The 21,760-nt window shown below is 38.9% G+C and overlaps 1 protein-coding gene and 2 long non-coding RNA genes across 4 annotated transcripts in view; all 3 read right to left on the bottom strand.

The window, feature by feature from the left end:
* LOC134794469 (uncharacterized) overlaps positions 1-21,760 on the bottom strand; it is a 585,842-nt gene that overhangs the window by 435,405 nt on the left and 128,677 nt on the right. The gene's annotated exons all lie outside the window — the stretch shown is intronic.
* The window catches only part of LOC134794444 (organic cation transporter protein-like), a 40,560-nt gene that overhangs the window by 4,858 nt on the left and 13,942 nt on the right, over positions 1-21,760 (bottom strand). The window contains exons 2-7 of one of the 2 annotated variants that reach the window (XM_063766259.1): positions 10,505-10,700; positions 7,569-7,669; positions 3,773-3,927; positions 1,629-2,273; positions 1,071-1,252; positions 432-624 (exon numbers count right to left, since the gene is read on the bottom strand). In XM_063766259.1, coding sequence (XP_063622329.1) covers positions 619-624; positions 1,071-1,252; positions 1,629-2,273; positions 3,773-3,927; positions 7,569-7,669; positions 10,505-10,700 — 1,285 coding nt within the window. In that variant the 3' untranslated portion in view covers positions 432-618. Of the gene's footprint in view, positions 1-431; positions 625-1,070; positions 1,253-1,628; positions 2,274-3,772; positions 3,928-7,568; positions 7,670-10,504; positions 10,701-21,760 lie in introns of those variants that run through there. The other variant, XM_063766258.1, reaches the window with a different exon arrangement.
* Positions 19,752-20,522, bottom strand: LOC134794470 (uncharacterized). Its single transcript, XR_010144675.1, has 2 exons — positions 20,367-20,522; positions 19,752-19,944 (listed from the first exon to the last, which is right to left on the bottom strand). It is a non-coding gene; the product is annotated as an uncharacterized LOC134794470 (long non-coding RNA).

A 21,760-nucleotide genomic window follows, 5' to 3' on the forward strand; every position in this document is an offset into this window, starting at 1 on the left:
CATTGCAGGATTTACAGTTTGTGATATGTCTAAATTATCCAACAATACAAAATCTACTTCACTTCATCATTTAACACAAGCTAAATACAAACTAAGTCCTCAAAATACGTTGTGGTTTCACTACAAGCTACAAGATGATTCAACAACTCTATAAGCGACAGAAGGATGTTCCAGTATATTGATCTAAAATTCAATAAAACAAAATTCTAGGCGAATACTCCTAAACAACGCCTAAATATCTAACAAAATTCTACATCAACAGTCAAGATTGGCCAACTTTTAGGATCACGATGATTACAACTCTGTAAGCATGATTCTTATATGCTGGAATGCTCCTACATCTAAATATCTCTGTAAGTGTTAAGTGACAGTGGAATGTTGCTACATATACCTACACTACAAAATTCTACGTCAGCTCTGTAGAGTCTGCAGACTGACCAACCAACAAGGGCGTGCTCGGCGCCATCAGGCTCCCGATCCTGCCCGTCATGGAGCAGAAGCTCATGCAGGAGGCCCGACCTTCAGTCGGGAACAGCTCTATGGTGTAGATGTAGATGGACGCAAAGGTCATGCTGATGCAAAGCTTGCCCAGCATCGTTAGGCCGATCTGGACCCCTTTCAGGTCTGGAATGAGGGTGGGACCTGAATACTACAATCGTGGCTGCGCAATAGATGGTGACCATTTCTTGGTGAGCACACAGAGGTAGTGGATATTGCCTTCAAAAGTTTGGTTACACTGCAAGGTACAGACCTTCTAGACCTTCAGACTATCTCTTTATTTTAATATAGTCCGGACCAACAACCTGAATAGTGTTCTGTATCTTGACACTGGTTTGCAACTGAGATAAGTTGTAAATTCAGCGCCAGTTCTCATACAACTTCTATAACGTTGGCATCCTAGCTATAAGTTGCTACAATTGTTCCTTATTTTACGTCAAATGATTTTTAAGAAAACCACATGTATGTTACACCGCAATTTTTGATGAATGCTCATTGAATAAACTTTTTTTACGGAGCACTGAAAATAAATCCATCCTCCTTTTGTATTTTGTTTCTATTAGTATACTGACCAGTAATGGTGTTTGAGGTGCCACAATGCTGCCAATCCTTCCAATCATAGAACAGGTTCCGAGCATAGAGTGTCGCGCCTCGGTAGGGAACAGCTCCGACGTGTAGATATATATGGAGCTGAAGGCCATACTGATGCACAGCTTGCCCAGCATTGTGAGGCACGTGTGGATCCAGGTTAGATCTGAAATGTAGATTAATGGAATTCTAGAAACTACTTTCTACACTAGAATGTATGGATTTAAATAGTAATGATGATTTAAGTGATAAGTAAGGACACTTTTTGCAAGAAGTTACCACTACAGAATTACAGATGACTAAACTACAACATGGCTAAACTAAAACTAAGTATCCAAATTAATGTTGAAGTGAATGTTGTTGAATCAAGTAGTAGGTAAATACTATCCTGCCAAATTTCTACATCATAATTTTTGAATAACTACCATTTAACAATAGTAAATTACATATAACAATAAGTGAAATAATAAAAAAAATATCTATTAAAAGTCTCGATCTCGACTAAAACCTAACAAGAACTAGCAAAATTTAAATAAACTTACCCTCAGGAACAAAAGGCAAAGCGATGAGAGCGGATCCACATACAAAGAACGCTGTCATGATGGAACTCTTGCGTCCGAAGCGGTCCAGCGTCAGCACGCTCAGCGCATACCCGGGGATCTCCACGAGAGACGTCAACATGAAGTTCACGTATTGGTTCCCGGCCAGAGAAACCGAGTTGATTGATAGTCCATAGTAGATGAAAGTCACGGTAATCCACCAGAAGGAACAAATGAAGAGACGTGAGATGAGAATCTTTGATTTCAAAACTTGTTTGAACAGCGATTTCTTCGGAGGTCTGCTAATAGACGTTTGCTCAGTAACTGCAACTTCCGTAGGCTCATTAGGAGATTCTAACTGCTTTTGGGATTCTGGAGACAGTTCCTTCTTATTGATAGCAGCAGCTTTATAGATAATTTTAGCAGCTTCTTGTTTCCTGCCTTTACTTAGCAGCCATCTCACGCTTTCCTCGATGAGGAAGTAGTAGAAGATGAAAAGGAAAGATGGTACGTAGAGGACGCGGGTTAAATGCCTCCAGTAGGGGACGTGCCAGGCCACTAGGGCGAGAATCACTTGGCCGATTGCGAAGGAACTAGAGATTATGTTACCGCCGAGCACTCGCCGTTTCAGGCCCACCATTTCTAGCGCTGAAATAAAAAACAATATTTTAAATACCTATGATGGATACTAGGTTCAATCTTCTAAGGACTCATTCAGTTTTTATCCCTTTACGATTTGGTAACGAATTTATGTCAAATGTTAGAAACTTACTAAGATTTGTATTTTTCAAATTGGATGGTGTCCAATCCATATTCTTAAAGTCAATCTGAATTCTTATAATAAATACTTATATAGAATGTAGGAATAGAACAATAGTTGGTAATGGCCATTCAAGAATGTTCAATATATTTCTTGTTGAGTATTAAGTGCTGATTTTGTAATATAAGAGGCGATTTTAACAAAATTGTCAACTTAAATATTTTTGTAGTAAATAAAAACCTAGAATAAACCCAGTACTGTATACGCCAGAATCCAGTGTGGCGTCCAAGAACTCAAATACGAGGTACATATAACATAGCGTAGTTGACGGAGAAAGAGCGTATTAGGCCCATCAGTTACACAAAATACAATTACACGAAGAACCCCATGAAGGACTCAACCCAAGGGAGCTGAGAATCTTCACGGACGGATCAAAAACAAGGTCAGGCACTGGCGCTGGGGTTTTCTCAGAGGACCTAAACATACACATCTCGACACCACTTGGTGCCCATAACACAGTCTTCCAGGCGGAATGTATGGGCATTATAATGGCAGCACACGCAATCGTCTCAAGGGAAGCAATGGACTACCCCATCCGCATACTCTCTGATAGTCGGTCAGTACTACAAGCTCTACAAAGTTATACTTTCACTTCAGGGCTAATTTACGAATGTCACAAAGCTCTGTCAGAGGTATGTACCACCAATGGCATAACTCTGCAGTGGATCAAAGGACACAGCAACTCACGAGGTAACGATGCAGCCGACATCCTGGCGAGAGGAGGCTCGGAACTGAAGGTGGCAGGACCTGAGCCAATCCTACCTCTGCCATATGCCTGGCTCCGGAACACGCTGCGACACAGCACCAAGGTAAAACACCAGCAATATTGGTCTAACCTAGGCACATGCAGGCAGGCGAAGGAAGCCCTCCCGACACTCAACCCCAATCTGTCGCGGAGGCTTCGACAGCTGAAGAGACCACAGCTCCGGCTTTTAGCTGGGGCAATAACTGGACACGCCTCATTTAACAAACACCTATTAACCCTACGTGTTACAGATAGCCCCCTCTGCAGAGCATGCATGGAGGCAGAGGAGACAGCCGCCCACGTCATTCTTGAATGCCCAGGGGTGGCAAAATACCGGGCACAACACCTCGGCTCACCGGGGTCTCTCCCAGAAGTCGTCGGCAACATAAAGGGTCTGCTAGGCTTCTTGGTGGAGTTGGGTTGGCAGGAATAGTGCCGCCATCCCATCACGCAAAATAGGCGCAATAATAGACGTCGAGTTGCGGAAAACAAGCCCGCGATAACCTATATAACCTATATAGGCCCATCAGTGCTGGCAACACTGCCGTTAGGACGAACCGGAACTACAATATAACTACAAACCTAGAATAAAGCCAGTACTGTATACGCCAGATCCCAACGTGGCATCCAAGAACTCGAACACGAGGTACATGACGTAGTTGACGGAGAAGGATCGTATTAGGCCCATCAGTGCAGCCAGCACCGCAGTCATGACGAACGCCGTGCGACGGCCGAAACTGAAAGCATTAAAATAAATAAGTATGAATAGGCGTAGTATATTTTGATTACCTTAGTTCCTTTTTAGTTGTAGGTTAATTAGTAAATAAGTAAATACTAACCGTAGTTATTAGGTACAAACAGCAACACTCCTAACTGTACATCGGTGGATCTTATTCCAAAAGGCATAAGTTCCACCGATGTTAAGTTACTAGTGTGGGCGATGGTACTTAGCTTAAGATAAACTAACAAAATCTATGGATTGTTATGATCTGATCCTTCCATAACTCAGGAACAAATATTTGTGATGAACACACAAATAAATGCTCTTACCAGGATTCAAACTCGGGACCTCCTGCTTCGTAGGCAGGGTCACTACCGACTAGGCTAGGAGGCCGTTAGTTTAATATAATTTTAAGACTAAGATAAGATTTTTATTTATTTAAGACTTTATAACGCAGAGGGAATATATTTCCCACATGATTTTGAACTTTGTTTCAAAGTGATAGGGTTTTGTATTCAATAATAAAACCTACTATAATAAAGGGTTAAGTTGGGGTTTCATTTTTACAGGCTTTTATTTACTTTCACCTGTCCCGTTGTCTGTTTGTAATCAAATCTTGCAAGTTAAATTTGATCCACTTCCCGGTTTCCGATTGAGCTGAAATTTTGCATGCATGTATAAATCGGATGATAATGCAATATTATGGTACCATCGAGCTGATCTGATGATGGAGACAGGAGGTGGCCATAGGAACTCTGTGATGAAACAACGCAACCTAATTGTGTTAGCGTCTCGATGAGTATTAGTTGTCTGTTGTAAGAAAAGTACAGTCAGCGATAAAAGCTTGTACCAAAAATGAAATTTTTGCCAAAAACTTATTACCTATAGGTACATACAAAGTAATCTTTATTAGCAAATAAGAGATAAAAAGATGAATTTATTGTAAAACACGGTAATAATTATGATGATTAATGTGCATTCGGGTAACTCCGAAAAGTACAATTTCTACTCTAATTAAAGTGCAATTTAGCATAATAGAGACCTACCTATAGGTAAGAAATTGTATAATTAGCTTTTATTCGTTTTTCTAAATAATTCAATCAACTCATTCAAATGCATGTTAAGTGCTTTTGTTCTCAGATCATAAAGGAACCGCAAATAACGTGGCTGTAAAATACACATCAATTGAAGTTTATAACTTATTCACGAAAACAAAAACAATATTCTCTTTGACTAAAACCACAAGAATAAGTTACTCGATACATTGTAGTCTATTAAACTGTACATATATTTACCTGCATGTGTTAACCAGTATATTACGGTTTACATACACAATATGCACAATTCATTTACTTTTCAATTTTTGTTATGGTTTTTACAGCGCACTTCATTAGCGCTGTATGCGATATAATCAGCGCCTGACAGATTGTATTGGCAATGATGATCTGCCGTTGCAAAAATTATGTAGGAATTGCATATTTAGTTCTACCGTCTACCGGCGTTCTTCATAAACGAGTTACTGGCCTGAATCGTTTGTCTTTATCTGTCATTTTGACTTATGTATTTGTAAGAAAGGGATAAAACAAAATTTAACTAAATCAGGCCCGTAAAGTTTTATGAATAAAGGGGTACGTCGCTAGAACGTTCAGGGCAAACTATTTAATCAGGTGGGTTTTCATTGTATGTTTACAATTTAAAATAACAAAGTATCGAGGTAAATTGGAGGTGTAGCGCATATTGGTGTTAATTTTATTTCATGATATTATATTAAGGTTTCTAAGTAAAATGACGCGGTTAAGTTAATGAAATGACAGTTGCTATTGTTTTTAAAAACACCAAAATGGCCACGCATAACGGAGGCTTCCGTGTTTTTACACACGATATAAGTAAATAGCCATACCACTCATACCAGCAAAATAAATTCCTTGACTGTGCCTAAACAAATAAACGTAATATATAATAATATAATTCGATTAATAAACTTTTGAAATGAATGCGGTAGTTTTGAAGTTCATGGCCCTTTATACTAATCCTTGAGCTAAATAAGTAACATAAGGATACAGTATTAATATCCTGATCCTGGCATTAACTTTTGCAATAATAAAATGCAAAAAAGAATACGAAATACTCGTACCATTGCCGTACGACAACATATATGACACACGTGGCATTTATTACACTTATTATCAAGTTATCACCGTTCAATCTTTAGTGCGAATAACTTAATAAAATCGTGACATAAAGGTGACATTATATAATAACCTCAGCGGTATCATGGTCGCGTTTTTATCACCTGTCATGTCATGCCTCACTTTCGCACTTACATACTTGTTAGAACGTGACAGGCATGATGACAAATGATGGTAAGCAACCGTTGCCCATGGACCATGCTCGTTGGGAACTTGACATACACGAGGTTTGTATCTTCTCGTGATAAAAACGCCTAAGGTGCACCAATAGGCTTCTTTTATTATAGCCGTACGCTTGCCGCCCGCACCTTCCCCGCCACCCTTAGTCGTCCTACCCCGTCGCCCCCGTACCGCGCAGGCGAGGACTCATTTATGCGGTCGGTCTATAGTTGTGCAGTGGAAAGCAGAGAACTCACGTATCAGAGACTTACGGCGCGATTCGGGAAATGAATTAGAGATTCACTAGATATGAAATAGTAAATATACGTGACGATCCGCGGCAAAAGGTACCATTGCCCCGGCTGAATATTGGAGCGCGCGAGCGGCGTTAATAATAGCGTAAGCGCCAGCCACCATAAGGTACCTTTTGACACATATCTTTACTATTTCATATCTAGTGAATCTCTAAATCATTTCCCGAATCGCGCCGATAGCCTGTAAGCGGTAAGGCGGCGAACAGTCCCAGTGTATGGTGTGTATGGTGCCCACCAACGTGCGTTTCCACTCTTGGCACGCCAAGTCGAACTGAAACAAGACATATACCACAGCCACACACTGCCACACTGGTGTCGACGAGCGTGTGAAAGTATAACTCACGTGTCAGAGACATAGCCAGTAAGCGGTAACGCGGCGAACAGTCCCGCGCTGTGTATGGTGCCCACTCTTGGCACGCCAAGTCGAACTGAAACAAGACATATACCGCACACTGCCACACTGGTATCGACGAGCGTGTGAAAGTATAACTCACGTGTCGGAGACGTACCCAGTAAGCGGTAACGCGGCGAACAGTCCCGCGCTGTGTATGGTACCCACCAGCGTCCGTTTCCACTCTAGACACGCCAAGTCGAACTGAAACAAGACATATACCGCACACTGCCACACTGGTATCGACGAGCGTGTGAAAGTATAACTCACGTGTCGGAGACGTAGCCAGTAAGCGGTAAGGCGGCGAACAGTCCCGCGCTGTGTATGGTGCCCACCAACGTGTGTTTCCACTCTAGACACGCCAAGTCGAACTAAAACAAGACATATACCACACACTGCCACACTGATGTTGACGAGCGTGTGAAAGTATAACTCACGTGTCGGAGACGTAGCCAGTAAGCGGTAAGGCGGCGAACAGTCCCGCGCTGTGTATGGTGCCCACCAACGTGTGTTTCCACTCTAGACACGCCAAGTCGAACTAAAACAAGACATATACCACACACTGCCACACTGATGTTGACGAGCGTGTGAAAGTATAACTCACGTGTCGGAGACGTAGCCAGTAAGCGGTAACGCGGCGAACAGTCCCGCGCTGTGTATGGTGCCCACCAGCGTCCGTTTCCACTCTTGGCACGCCAAGTCGAACTGAAACAAAACATACAACATTATTTTAGTTGACTGTAGCTGAGGTAATGGTTTTAATTCCAACTCGATACCTCTTCGCGTTCCCGAGATAAAGGGTCTTGACTTGACAGACGGACGGACGGACGGACAAAGTGACCCTACAAGGGTTCCGTTTTTTCCTTTTGAGGTACGGAACGTGAAATATTTATAAGACAGACTAGAACCATAAAAATAAAAGTAGCATAAAATAATAAAATGTACTGTATCCCATGCCGCAACGCGATAATTTTATTTATTATCAATTTATCATTACGCTTTCTAATCCTGGATATCAGCAAATATCAGTATAGACTTTGAGACCGCTTCTTGAAGCAATTAATATAATCCTTAAATATTTTAAGCCTTTATAAAGCAGAGGGAATATATTTCCCACATGATTTTGAATTATTCAATTTTGCTTAATTTCCAACACCCTTATGCCTTAATAGGTAAAGGGTTAAAACATTTCTACATAACATTATTACTTATACTCTGGCACAGCGACCTTGTCTGTATAAAAAGGCGGCAAAATGCATTCCCATAGAAAATTTGAATTTCGCGTTATTTATTTATTTTTTATCATAGTGATAAATGAAATATACTGAAAGAGACCGGACATACTGCACGTCTAAACGATTAAAGTACAAGTACCTATGCACAGTTGCACACATAATAAAGCATTTAAATATGTAGGGGAGATGTGGGTATAATGATCCCCTTAAGGGAGAAACTTTACTGTGTTCACAGTTGGAGACAAAAACACAAGATTTAGGTCTTTATGAATAGTCCATTTACTTAACTAAGTAACTGCATACTTATTTCTCGTGTTTTTTCTATATATTTAAATAATTATGTTATGTTTTCTAAAGGTTTAGTAAAGGATCATTTTATACATAGGTATGTATAAAACGATCCCTAGGGTAGAGTTAAAATAATGACAGATGATTCCTTTGTAATATCAAGATTTCTTCGTCTTAATCATTTAAGTCAGTCGATTCCAGCGTTTCTTTATTTTCAGAAGATGAGTGCTATTTTTTTTTATAATTTGGCATTATTTTTAACGCCGTCAGGGGCACAGATTTTGCTTGCTATTTTAAAAGGCAATCCATTATTTAATCGCATTAAGAGCCCTTAGCATTTCTTCCTAAGGTCATTTTTTCGGAAGTAAGTGGCTTTGCGCACATAAATTCGCGACATGATATGTTATGGCCTGTACAGGAAATGCTCATAGTAAATTACTTAGGGGGTAAAATGATACCAGGGATCATTTTACGCCTACGAATAGGTATCATTTTACCTCAAACACCAAATTTGAAGACATCGATAAAAATATAACTTTAAAAAAACTTGCGTCAGTATAGCTAAAGTATTAACCGTTAAAGTATACCTAAACATCATTAAGAGCCGTCAGTGAAACGCAATTTGAATAAAACGTAACATGCTAAAAGTAATGGCATTCGGAAAATAGGTATACCGTAGATTAGACATATATTTTTTTATTATTTCCTAATAAAATCTCGCTGCATGCTGGTACCGTCATGACACTTTAAGAGGCAACTGGCGGGGTCACGGGGCATACGTTTATTGCATATTTAGATAGATGGCACCAGTAGTTGCTTAGATACGATGGGGAATCATTTTACTCCGAGGGATCATTATGGCCACATCTCCCCTAGTTATCACACGTTTTACGAGTATTCATTTAACTGTGTGATGCACCGAGTTAAACCGTAAAATTAGTTTAATGTTAGTGTGACTCACGACATTTTAAAATCGAAAATCCGATTTCTTATACACCCGACGTAATTTTTTCAAATAATGTTTTAAAGTCGATTATTTTATATGTACAATCAGCTGCAGAGATAGTTAATTAGTACCCCTGCGAAAAAAAATCTATACAAAGGGGTCAGTCATCTCTGCAGCTGACTATACGTATAGGTACTCACTAAACTTACAGCCTTATCTTTAGTTCAAACCAAAAAGAATAGATAGTATAGAGGGGTCCTGTCATTGTAAATTTTGTAGTCACTGTAAATTTACTGCCATCTATCGACACACGACTAAAACTCAAAATGAAAACGTATAAAGTTATCAAAAAATGTAAATATATGGATAAATAATTTTATTATTTTTATATCATTTTGATCCATGTTCATTCGCTGATATCTATGTGTTAAAATTGTTAAATATGAAACGGTGTCGTCACGCCATCTAGCCGAGGATAGGCTAAAGGTGTGTGCGGCATCTATTCGAGAATGACTTTTACTTGAATTCCGAGGCACGTTTTTTCCTTAGACATTATTCGTCTTATACGAAGTTACATATGTCTTTGTTCAAACTAAACGCGACTTGCACTCGACTTTATCTGTCAATAATAAGCTACTGCCACTTAGAGGGATTAAGACAAATAACGCAGTAATCCCTACTTGACTACACGAGACGATAAGCCTATACGGTACCCATATATTTTAATAAGCTAATGGTAATCTAATTCTAAACTATCGGGGCTAACGGATACCTGGTTACAAGCGTCTATAAGGCTGCTTCTAATCTCACTTCTTGCAAAAATCGTCTTCTATTGAACAAGATTATACTCATACTCATACTGTGTTCCGGCCAAATGAAAGCTTTCCAACTCACCTCAGCTACAATGGCATCACGGCTACCATAAACATGATTATCGCACGCCACACCACGGCCGCGCGCACTGGGACCCAAGCGCCCAGAGACCCCACTTGCCGGTCTCGTACTTGTATGGCATCAAACTTTAACGGTTAAGCAAAATTAAGGGCCTGCCTGTGAAAGATTTGAACTTACCTCAGCTACAATGGTATCATGGCTACCATATACATGCTCATCGCACGTTACGGTATGATTGGCGCTAAAGGCGCCCTGAGCGCACGCGCCATCGTCGCTGGGCGCCGGCCGCGCGCACTGGGACCCAAGCGCCCAGAGACCCCACTCGCCGGTTTCGTACTGGTACGGTGGAGACTCGCATTCTGGCACTGCGCATCTGCGGAAAATATAAGTAGTTTAAGTAGATTATAGAAAAAAAATTAAGAACCAAACGACAGTAGTAAATGGCTATAATCCATCGAAAAGCACGTGTGGTTGTTGCGCCACTTGCGCCTCCTTGTTGACAACGAGCGGGTATTATGGCCCGGATGCTCAGTTCGTATGGTCTTTACAGTAAGCGATTCGAGTATAGTTTATGGCCAGATGTATCATTTAAGTAAAATAAGTGGTTTGTTAAGGATGTTGCTGTAAACAGTGTAAAACATCATTCATTGTTAATATTTTTATTACTTAGGTAAGTATTGTATTCATGTAGTAAAATAACACGTACAAAAGATACTCGTGGTTCATGTAAAATAAAACTGTGTCAACATAAATTGAGTACTTCCTTATGGTAAGGACTATTTTCCTTTATTAGATTTTCCTCCGTCATTTAAATGTCTAGTGTCTCGCAATTTTCAACTTTATCTTAATGATAAAAGGTGTTATTTCGATTGCATTCGTTGCCATAATATATCTGATAAGGGCAAATAAAAGGTAATTACCAAAATATGTGTGTCATAATGTCGTTCGTGACATAAAACCTACCTTTAAAGTTGAGTAATGTAATGTACCTTTTAGGGTACTTTAAATAATATTTTAAACCAAGAACCCAGAAAGAAGATTCAGCTTTAACAATGTGGTATAGTTTTGATATGACATTGTAGTTCATTCATTCATTCTTTTAAAATTATGTCTTCATTCCAGTGGGACTATTTCGCCAGTATCAAGGTATTAGGAGCTAAATACGACGACTAAAATTGTACGGTTATTACAAGACAGTGTGCGGTGATTTTATAAGCTCTTGTAAAGCGATAGCTGGACTTACAAGTAGCACGTGGACTACCGGCCGTTGACTCCAAAATGGTGGTTAAACGCATTTCAAGATTAATTCTCCATTCACTGCACACTAATACCACATTGGTTTACTGTAAGTATAATATAATAAGCAGGCATCGGAGTTTTTGTCGCATGGTAAGACTAATAGCAAGCTATGGAGTCGACATTTGCCATAAATGTAAACTCTTATTCATACTCATACTCATTTATTTAATTTACCTTAAAATGCCTTTAGAGCGGTCAGTCGTGTGTGTCAAAGAGAATAGATAGTATAGAGGGGCCTGTCATAGTAAATTTTGTAGTCACAGTAAATTTACTGCCATCTATCGACACACGACTAAAACTCAAAATGAAAACGTATAAAATTATCAAAAAAATATATATATTATATAATAAATGATTTTATTATTTTTATATCATTTTGACCCATGTTCATTCATTGATATCTATGTGTTAAAATTGTTAAATATGAAACGGTGTCGTCACGCCATCTAGCCGAGTATAGGCTAAAGGTGTGTGCGCCATCTATCCGAGAATGACTTTTTCTTGATTTCCGAGACACGTTTTTTCCTTAGACTTTATTCATCTTATACGAAGTTACATATGTCTTTGATATTATCTTAGTCGAATTATATAAAAAAAAATATTTTTCTATTACATTATGAATTCATAACTTCAACTATTCGTAGTCAACAAGTTGAAAAAATGAAACGCAATATCGCTTCAATCCAAAGCACACTATGCCATTGAATTTATACGAAGGAAACACGATATCTTCACCATCCACATCGACTTCATCGTCCATTGAAATACGTAATTCATACCTATTATATGTATACATTGTATATCCATAGTGTTTTGTATACATATTATGTTCCTGTCGTTCTTGTACCAAATCGCACATCTGATTCATCTTTCCAATTTCTCGTTTAAATAAGTATGAAAGTATAGACGAACACATGTTGGAACGTAAAATATCTTTCAAGTAAACAACTAATCAATGACAGTAGTGATAGAATAGGGGATATTACTGCAATGTTCTGCCGCCAGAGTGCAGCACTACCCATTCAGTAAATTCATAGACTATCTTATACATACTGTGCCTTAAACTGTTTTTTGACAAGTTTTCACAGACAATAAAATATGACATTGATGCGTCAAGGCGGTTTGTTAACAAGAGCCTACCGGTAAACGCGAAAAAATAAATTTAGTTATCTGCCTCTTTATCGCTCGAATATGCAAGAGTGATAGAGAGATTAGATAACGAAATTTCGATTTACGTGACGTGTGATGTGTCAATGTGGTTTGTTTACTCTAAGTGCCACAAAGGTGCCACCTACGCAGAGCTTTGCCTAATATTCCCTATTAATTCATAACTTTTTTAATTGCGGAAGGTTATTTCCTTAGGTGACAGCTCCATTCACTTTCGGCTCTATTGCAACAAATGAGGTTTAATAAATCAACTCATATACGTAGTAACTATTTAGTAATCTGTTCTCATATTAAATAAAATTAATCATGAGTATGAGTATGAATAAGAGTTTACATTTATGGCAAATGTCGACTCCATAGCTTGCTATTAGTCTTACCATGCGACAAAAACTCCGATGCCTGATAATAAGCTATCGATATTACACTTGAAACAATATTAATGAGCAAAAAACAAAGGAATTAATCACGACGCGTGACTATCAAGATGGCGCTCGAACCGGAAGTCGACATTGAAGTTCGATCACTCTGATTGGTGCATGCGAAATGAAATGAAAGTCGTAAAAATGTATCAAAATGACAGGTGGTTCGAAACACTAGTACTTATTTACTCATACAAGACACCAAGATTTTCTTACTAAATGTATTTTATTGAACCACAATAGCGTTTCCTGTTGATGATCGAAGTTGCGAAACAAGCCATCGAGTGACCGCGACCCACATACAGCACCCGGTTACCTCGATACTATAAGGATCCATCTTATATGGTCATTTCTTGAGGAAATAAGGTAAATGAACATTTTATGAATGAAATCCTCATGGTTAAGTATTCGGATTTAGTATATTGCGTTTAATAACCAGCCTCAGAATACATAGTTTTTTTTTGTAGTTTAGCACATTGTAATTTTGAATTTCAGTTGAGATTTTCACCGATGATGTATTTCTATTGCCGCTATGACAACTAATACTAAAAACAAAACAAAATAAATATTTAAGTGGGGCCCCCTTACAACAAACGTGATTTTTTGCCGTTTTTTGCGTAATGGTACGCAACCCTTCGTGCGCGAGTCCGACTCGCACTTGGCCGGTTTTTTCCTATTTTATGTTTATTTTTGTACAATAAAGTAACTACTTTATTCATTGAATACATAATAATATAATTCTCTACTCGTAAAACACGTGGACGTGGGAACGTCATTCCATAGCTCACGTTTCGTTCAGTTCGTTTTGCAACCAACAATGGAATCTCAAGACATTCTTCGAGATTTTATCTCACGATGATACTGTTATTAGTGTAATTACTTCCGATCGTGTTGACACAATAGTACATGACGATACAAGTGCGAAAACTAAGAATCTTGTAACGAGTGGCGATAAATTAAAACATGACCAAAGGGAGTCTTTTAAATCGAGACGAGATGCGAATTACCTTTTCTCACGTGTACTTATTGTACAACGTTTTACAGTACATAATGGCCGTTTAAATTTTCGACATACGCACTTATAGTGCTACTTAATACCGCACTAGGGCGGTAAATTAGTACCATATTAGGTTCTGTAAATACTTTGACGTGTTCGTTATTTGTTTGACACTCATTTGTTTCATAGGAAAGTCAAAAAATTTAGCGGTTAAAGTGAAGCGGATTTAGTTATAAGGTAAATGTGGATAATTCCGTCATATGGGCTATTTCGTCCACTAGCGTTTTTCTCGAACAATTAACAAAATTGATAATTTCATCGACGAAGCAGCGATTGCTTTTAGTTTCAGCAATCAAAACCAAAGGTTTTTTCTACGATTGAAAATCAAAGAAATATAATTATGCTCGTAGACGGAATAGACCCTATGACGGAATTAGTCACATTGCCCTTATTTATAAATAATCATAAAGGCCAAAAGGCATATAAATGATAAGTACAGTCGCCATCAGATATATCGGAGCGGCCGAGGTGCTCACAAATATCTGAACACGCCTCTATTGTCACGGCGTTAGAGTGCGTGCTCAGATATTGTGAACACCATGGCCGCTCCGATATATCTGATGGCGACTGTACAAACAGCAACACTGTTAACTGTCCATGGATGGACCTTATGCCTTTTGTAATAAGGTCCACTGATGGACAGTTAAGAGTGTGGGTGATGGTACACCATGTTTACCTCTGATCTGCCCATGAATTACCCCCAGCGCGGCCTTTCTGATGGTAAATCGGCTTTTAATTGCCACTTTAAATATTCAGGTACCATATTTATAATTACTAGTTAGTGCTACAATTTTCCTCAGTTTATTCAAATTAGTAGGAAGTCTCCATTACTAGGTATCTGTTTGATTGCACTTTTTCCTGTCCTAGGGACGCGCAGCCTTGTTTTTCTTCCGCAGTAGACACCAATTTTAGAGCGATGACACTCAATCTGCATTAATTGAGGATGACTTATGTTACCGACATAACCACAACATGTGTGTTGTCATGGGAGAGACTAAAGCTCACAGACTCCGTTGGTTGGGCCACCTTGAGAGAATGGATGAAGATCGGAACGTGAAAAGAGCATACCTGGGCCGTCCAGCAGGAAGACGTCCTATCGGACGCCCCAGATATCGCTGGTGCGACATGGTGGAGGCGGACCTGCGCGAACTTCGAGTCAGCAATTGGCGAGAGGTCGCACAGGACCGGGAAAAGTGGCGCTGTCTTGTGTCGGAGGCCAAGTCTCATTTTGGGTCGCTGAGCCAACGGAGTAAGTGAGTAAGTAAGTATGTTACCGACGCGACAACAAGCATGGTCAACTCCTCATATGTAACGGCACCAATCATGAGATTCATAAGACATTTAAGAGAAATTTTGTAACCTTCCACGGGAAAAGGTACCTATGGCGGCTGGTGCTTACGCTGTTGTTCACGACGCTGCAAAACGAATAGCTACGCGTCGTAAGCGCCAACCGCCATACGGTACCTTTGCCCGTGGGACGTCACATTTGGAAACTTCCAGATTTGTTATAGATTAATTCTTGATTTGTATTGTGAACTTTATTAATTTTTATGTTTGTAGTGTAACCCTTTACCAGGCTGACAGTTCAAAAATGACAATCTATTGTCAGTCGTACTCATCGAAAACAGAACACATGTTTGAAGTGCCGCATGTGGGAAATATATATCCCTTAACCTGGTAAAGCGGCCAAGACGGCGTATTATTAATACGTTAAAGTGAATTTTGAGATAGAAATATCAGCACCTAAGTTGTTCTGATATATCTGATGACTATATCAGGCTAAAAAATATGCCACTGAACCTAATAAACAAATTGATCTAATTTAACTCACCAAGATTACTAAGATTATTGCACAATAGAATCATAAGCATGTACTCATTATATATAATGGGCGTATCTCTTTACAAGAGACCCTAACGACGTACATCCTTACATCCTACCGTCAATTTAAATTAAAGTACAATAAACAACTATATACCAGGGGGAGCTCGTTTACGATTTTTCTTAAGTATAAGTAGTTCAGCAATTCTAGTGAATGAATGAATGTATATAGCATTGCCCATCACTATACCTATATTTTTTGGTGCCTGCATTTATCAAACGTAAACTTTTGACAACCAAAGTTTTCGCATAGGTAAATTAGGTAATGTTCGTTACCGCATAATGTAACGCACCTACATTATATAGGTAGTAGCTGTCAAATTCTTATATGTACTATATTAATGTATCTTTAACAATAACGAATCAATCAATGTTTTTTTTGTCATAATATGGATAACATAGGATCTTAATCTAATTAATGTTTTTCGAACGAATGTACCTAGGTACCTATGTTGTGTCTATGATATACATTATTTTATTATGGCTGCATACTATACTACAATAATATATTTTTCTCAACCATGCAATGAAATATTGATGTTATGTTCCTTATAATAGGCTGCGAAGTATGACGTTTCAGGTGCGGCTAGGACAAAAGGTCGTTAATGGAATTTCATACACATCTTGCAGGCCTAGGCCGGCAAAGTCCTCTTTTTTAATTTTCATTTCACAGATATTTGTAACACAGCATCGTGGCATTCATCCATTAAAAAAACTAGAGGCAGTATTTGCTTTATGGATCGTAATGACACTCTGCCACTACGCCTATAAAAAAAAAAAACAAAAAATAATGTTTGCTATTATTTGCAGTTTTATTTGTATAAAATCAACATGAACTTAATAAATAATACATTCTATAATTTTAAATTATAAATTTAACTACACAAATAAAAACATTTAAAATATTTCATCTAAACGTTAGCGGTAAAAAGGTCTACTCAAACACGCGTAGTTATATTTTTTAAATTGTTATGAAGGTGAAGTTGAAAAATATTCATTCTGTTTTATTGGATTTATGGTGCGTTGTTGATTTTTTGAGTTTAATATGAGTTTCGACGAAATAATGAAATTAATATTAATTGTAATCGTAGGTGTTGGAATTGGCAGCGTAAGCAGAATTGATTTTAATAACTTGCTGCCTCTACCGCCAAGTCAAAGAAGAAGTATGTATATGGTTACTTATGGCAATTTTATTATTTGAGAAACTAAGAAAAATGGCTTATTGGCAGTTTATTAGAAACAGTTTTGTGGCATATAAATGAATGTAACTACAAATTCGTCAACACTGTGGAAATTATACTTATTTAATCCATGCATAAAGCAACGATGTATGTGAAACATGATATCAACATGAAAGACTATGTAAACTTATGTGACGAAAACGACAGTCAGGCGGATACAAGGCGAAAAAATCAAAGATACATGAAAATATACGGGTAGTAAAAATACACGACTCGCGGGTGTAAAACATACGCGTGATAATGATATAGGTACGTGTTGGTTATATTTTGGGTGTAGTTTACTTTTAGTTTTTTCTATAAATAAAACTAGGGTTTCGTGGATTTTTTATTTTATTTATTTCATTGCATGTTTGAGAAAAGCACTATACATACCTCGGCGGGAAATGGGGTTGCCCGCGGTCAGACCTATCCGGCCTCGCTTCGCTCGGCCGTCTATGTCTTCGGCTGGCAACCCCTTTCGTCCCGGCCTCTGTAGTAACGTACTAATACTATTAAGTACTATTTACGAGTATCTAAAAGTGTGTTGTGCTTGTTTGCAACCGTTGTGGTTAAATAGCAAACAATAAAATCAAGAAACATTGATAAGGTTACAATAGAGACTTGTCACTTGATTGCAGACGATGTGATTATGCTACACATACGAGCAAAGAAAACGGATCATTTTGAATCGTACCTATACTATAGTTTCTACCTTTAACCGTGAAGAGCTTAAAGGCAGACAGAGTTGCTTCCGCATTTATAATATTTGTAGGGATTTTAAGGTTTAATTGTTGCATATCAGCATGTTGATCAATTGTCACGGAACTGATTTTTAGAGCACCGTACAAAACTTATTTATAATAATATTACCTAAGAGTAAAATTTACTAAATTACAACATGATTTGGATTAGAATTAGGTACTATGGCATGGATCTGAAAAAAAAAACAGAAATTAAACATCTAATAGCCGAGCCGAATATAATAGATGAGACCAAAGCGCATCGTCTCCGCTGGCGTGGCCACCTCGAAAGGATGGGTTAATATGATCGGGCAGCCAAAAGGGCCACCTTGGGTCGACCAACTGATGTACGGCGTCCTGCACCTCTAGCACAACTGGCCGCGACAGGCGCGAGAAGAGACAGATCGGCGCGACTTGGCGGCTTGTCGCGTGTTGGCAGCACAACTCACGCGCGAGAGCCGCGACAATCTCGCGATCAGGTGTCACTGTCAGAAAATGACAACGATCGCGACTTTGAACTAAAATCCGTAACACAACTGCCTATTTTGAGACAAAATATTCTCTCGGCTTTATGTCAATCCGCGAGTCGAAGTCTACGCGACTTTATAACGCGACTCGCTCTCGCGGGTGGTTTGCTTGTACTTTTTTAACTGAACTCATGATAATTATAACTTAAAAACAAGTTTCATATATTATGTAATAATATAATTTGTATAATTACTTATTGCCCTAAGGGATAAGGAAGTATGGAACAATCACTAAATGCGCTTTACGCACTCTTATATCGATTATGCACGGTGATACCTACAAGTACCACAACACACCCATCATGTTTACAACTTTAATTTCAAACAGCTAGCTTGTAGGTCAATTAAGTAAATAGGTACATATGTAGGATTTTTTTAATTTCAATTCAGGTTTGTAAGTTTGTAAAAGTAATCCTAAGACTTCCTTACACAAAACTTTCATCAACCTAACAACGGAGCCCGCTTGCTTGTACATAAACGAAGCCGATGAGGTGGGTAGGTACAAATGTTCAAAACAAACTATCCAACTTATTAAGTAAGCCATAGTCTTAGTAGTAGTATTTAGGATCACGGTTAGATGTCTAATTTCAACAATCTCTTACTATTTAGGTACCGTTTGGAACCTTCCTCGACTTCAACAAAACATACCTACATGTGGCCTGTGCCCGCTGCATCGTACTGTAACAGAATAATGTAATACGTGGCTGTAACAGGATCATGTCCAGCTCAAAATCATGCTTTGTATGAAATATTATCAGTCATCACCCACTAAACCATTCCGTCCCCTGCCAACACCATACCGTGACGTGACTGGACCGACCCGACCAACAATATTTTGAAGGAGTCGTTACGCTCATGTCATAGTCTGCGTAGCATAGGTACGGTTATCATATGGTCTACCATATTGAAACTCCTCTAGATCATACCTGCGTTCTAGATGTTTCACTTCATGTTTGACAGGGCCTGATACGATCATGCTATGATACGTTGCTGTCAGCATTAGGTATGAAGTGGGCCTTGGGGAGCTAATCATGGCTTCTAGGAGTTGTAGGTACCTACCTACTTTATGTTTGTTTAATTTCAGGTAAAAAATTCAGGAGTGAAAAAAAAGCAATATTTAAATTAATAGTATATTGCTTTGCCTTATATATTCTTGCAATATTCGACTTCTTATTATTAAACCTAATATATTATTAACATCTAGAACCACAATAGAGAAATTGTAAGAATCTTCTTTATTACCCTTGAAAAGTATTTTCTCTCTTCCTTTTTATTCGACATGCGGCGTAGGACAATTAAATATCACCCTGGAAAGAAAATTGGTTTGTAAACAAAAAAATAAAATATGGTCGTGACTTCATCGAGGACTATGAAATAAGCTTTTCATATCAATTTGTCAAATCATAAACAGTTACACAGTACACACACATGCCATCCATTATTGGCACAATATTTGCTTATGAAAGCAGAAAAATATAAATGATCGTATTAGATTCATAATTGTTACATATTTGCTGTAACTTATTTTTAAAATGTGTTTTTCAATTAAAAGACACATCAAGATTGTTTACCTTATTTCTAATGCTAAAAACAAATGAACTATAGATAGGTACGCCATAACCATTATGGTTATTATAATAGTTAACTTCCTCGGTGGTGTTCTTAAAGCTAAAGCGCTTCTCACATCTTAGTGACTTTAGAAACGGACAGCTCCGCGTTTGAAACCTACAAGCTTGCCTAGTGTGTTTCTTTTCCTGACTCTCCACTTCGGGTCCCGTTGGCACATTCCTGTTAACAATATTTTCCTTTGGGTGCTGGGATATCAATCGTGTCTAGGATAATGCTGGAATTATTCTGAAAAAAAAAACACAATTTACAACAGGAATATGAGAACCAAACCAATAATAGCAATTCCATTAATTATAGTTATTTACAAAAATATTTTATTTAAAAGGTTTATTAAACAGAAATTAATAAACTATATATTATATATTTTAAGGAATATTATCAAAATTTAGTATATAAGGCTCTATTACTTACATTTTTTCATATTTTTTCTCGTAATTAAATGTTGACAAAATTTGAAAGTTCCTTGACTTTGACAGGAAAAACTTAACCATCGACAATAAACTAGATTTTTTACCACCAAAGAACGAATGAAATAGCGCAACCCTGTTTCTGATTCAGTGTTGTCACATGTAAATAGCATTTATGTTTAGACTTTGATTCCATCGGGGAACACTGATGAGTCGCGCCGCGACTTTGAGTTCTCTACGCGGCTGTTGCAGTCGCGGGTACAAGTTGTGCTACGGAAATCGACAGATTTGACAGCCGCGGGAATGTCGACTCGAGTCGCGGTCTAAGTCGCGGATGCAAGATGTGCTAGAGGTGCTGTTGGTCATCCTAAATGTCGTTGGGCAGAATAGATAGAGTGGAAGCAGATCTCCGTGAGATCGGCGTTCGCGAAAGCTGGCGTGATACCGCTCTGGACCGAGCAAAGTGGTGTGCTCTTGTGTTGGAGGCCAGGACTCGTTTTCATCGAGCCAGCCAAGTAAGTATATAAGTACAAAATGACCCGTTATAATTGCTCTCGAGTGCATTATGAAATTGCAGTTATTTTGTCATTAAACGGCATGCGACGATGACGGTAAATAGCAAATCACGTCCTTGTTCATTACTAAGTCTAATTGGATTGTTGAAACCATTTTAGCGGCCTAGCCTAGTCGGTACCTAGTGACCCTGCCTACGAAGCAGGAGCTCCCGGTTTCGAACCCTGACCTGCTATAGACCGACCGTTTAACTCAGTCCTCGCCTGCGCGGTGCGGGGGCGACGGGGCGGGACGACTAAGGGTGGCGGGGAAGGTGCGAGCGGCAGGCGTACGGCGCCCGCACCTTCCCCGCCACCCCTAGTCGTCCAGCCCCGTCGCCCCCGCACCGCGCAGGCGAGGACTGAGTTAAGCGGTCGGCCTATACTTAGCATGAGTTGCGTTCTCGCGCGCGACTTCATACATCTTGCGCGACACCAAGTATGGACTCGCGCGCGAGGATACAACTCATGCTAGATGTAGACGGTTTGGTATGGGCATTTATTTGTCTGTTCCTGAGTTACGAATGTTTTCTATG

Source organism: Cydia splendana, chromosome 10 (genome assembly GCF_910591565.1).
Source record: "Cydia splendana chromosome 10, ilCydSple1.2, whole genome shotgun sequence".
NCBI classification, from domain to species: domain Eukaryota; kingdom Metazoa; phylum Arthropoda; class Insecta; order Lepidoptera; family Tortricidae; genus Cydia; species Cydia splendana.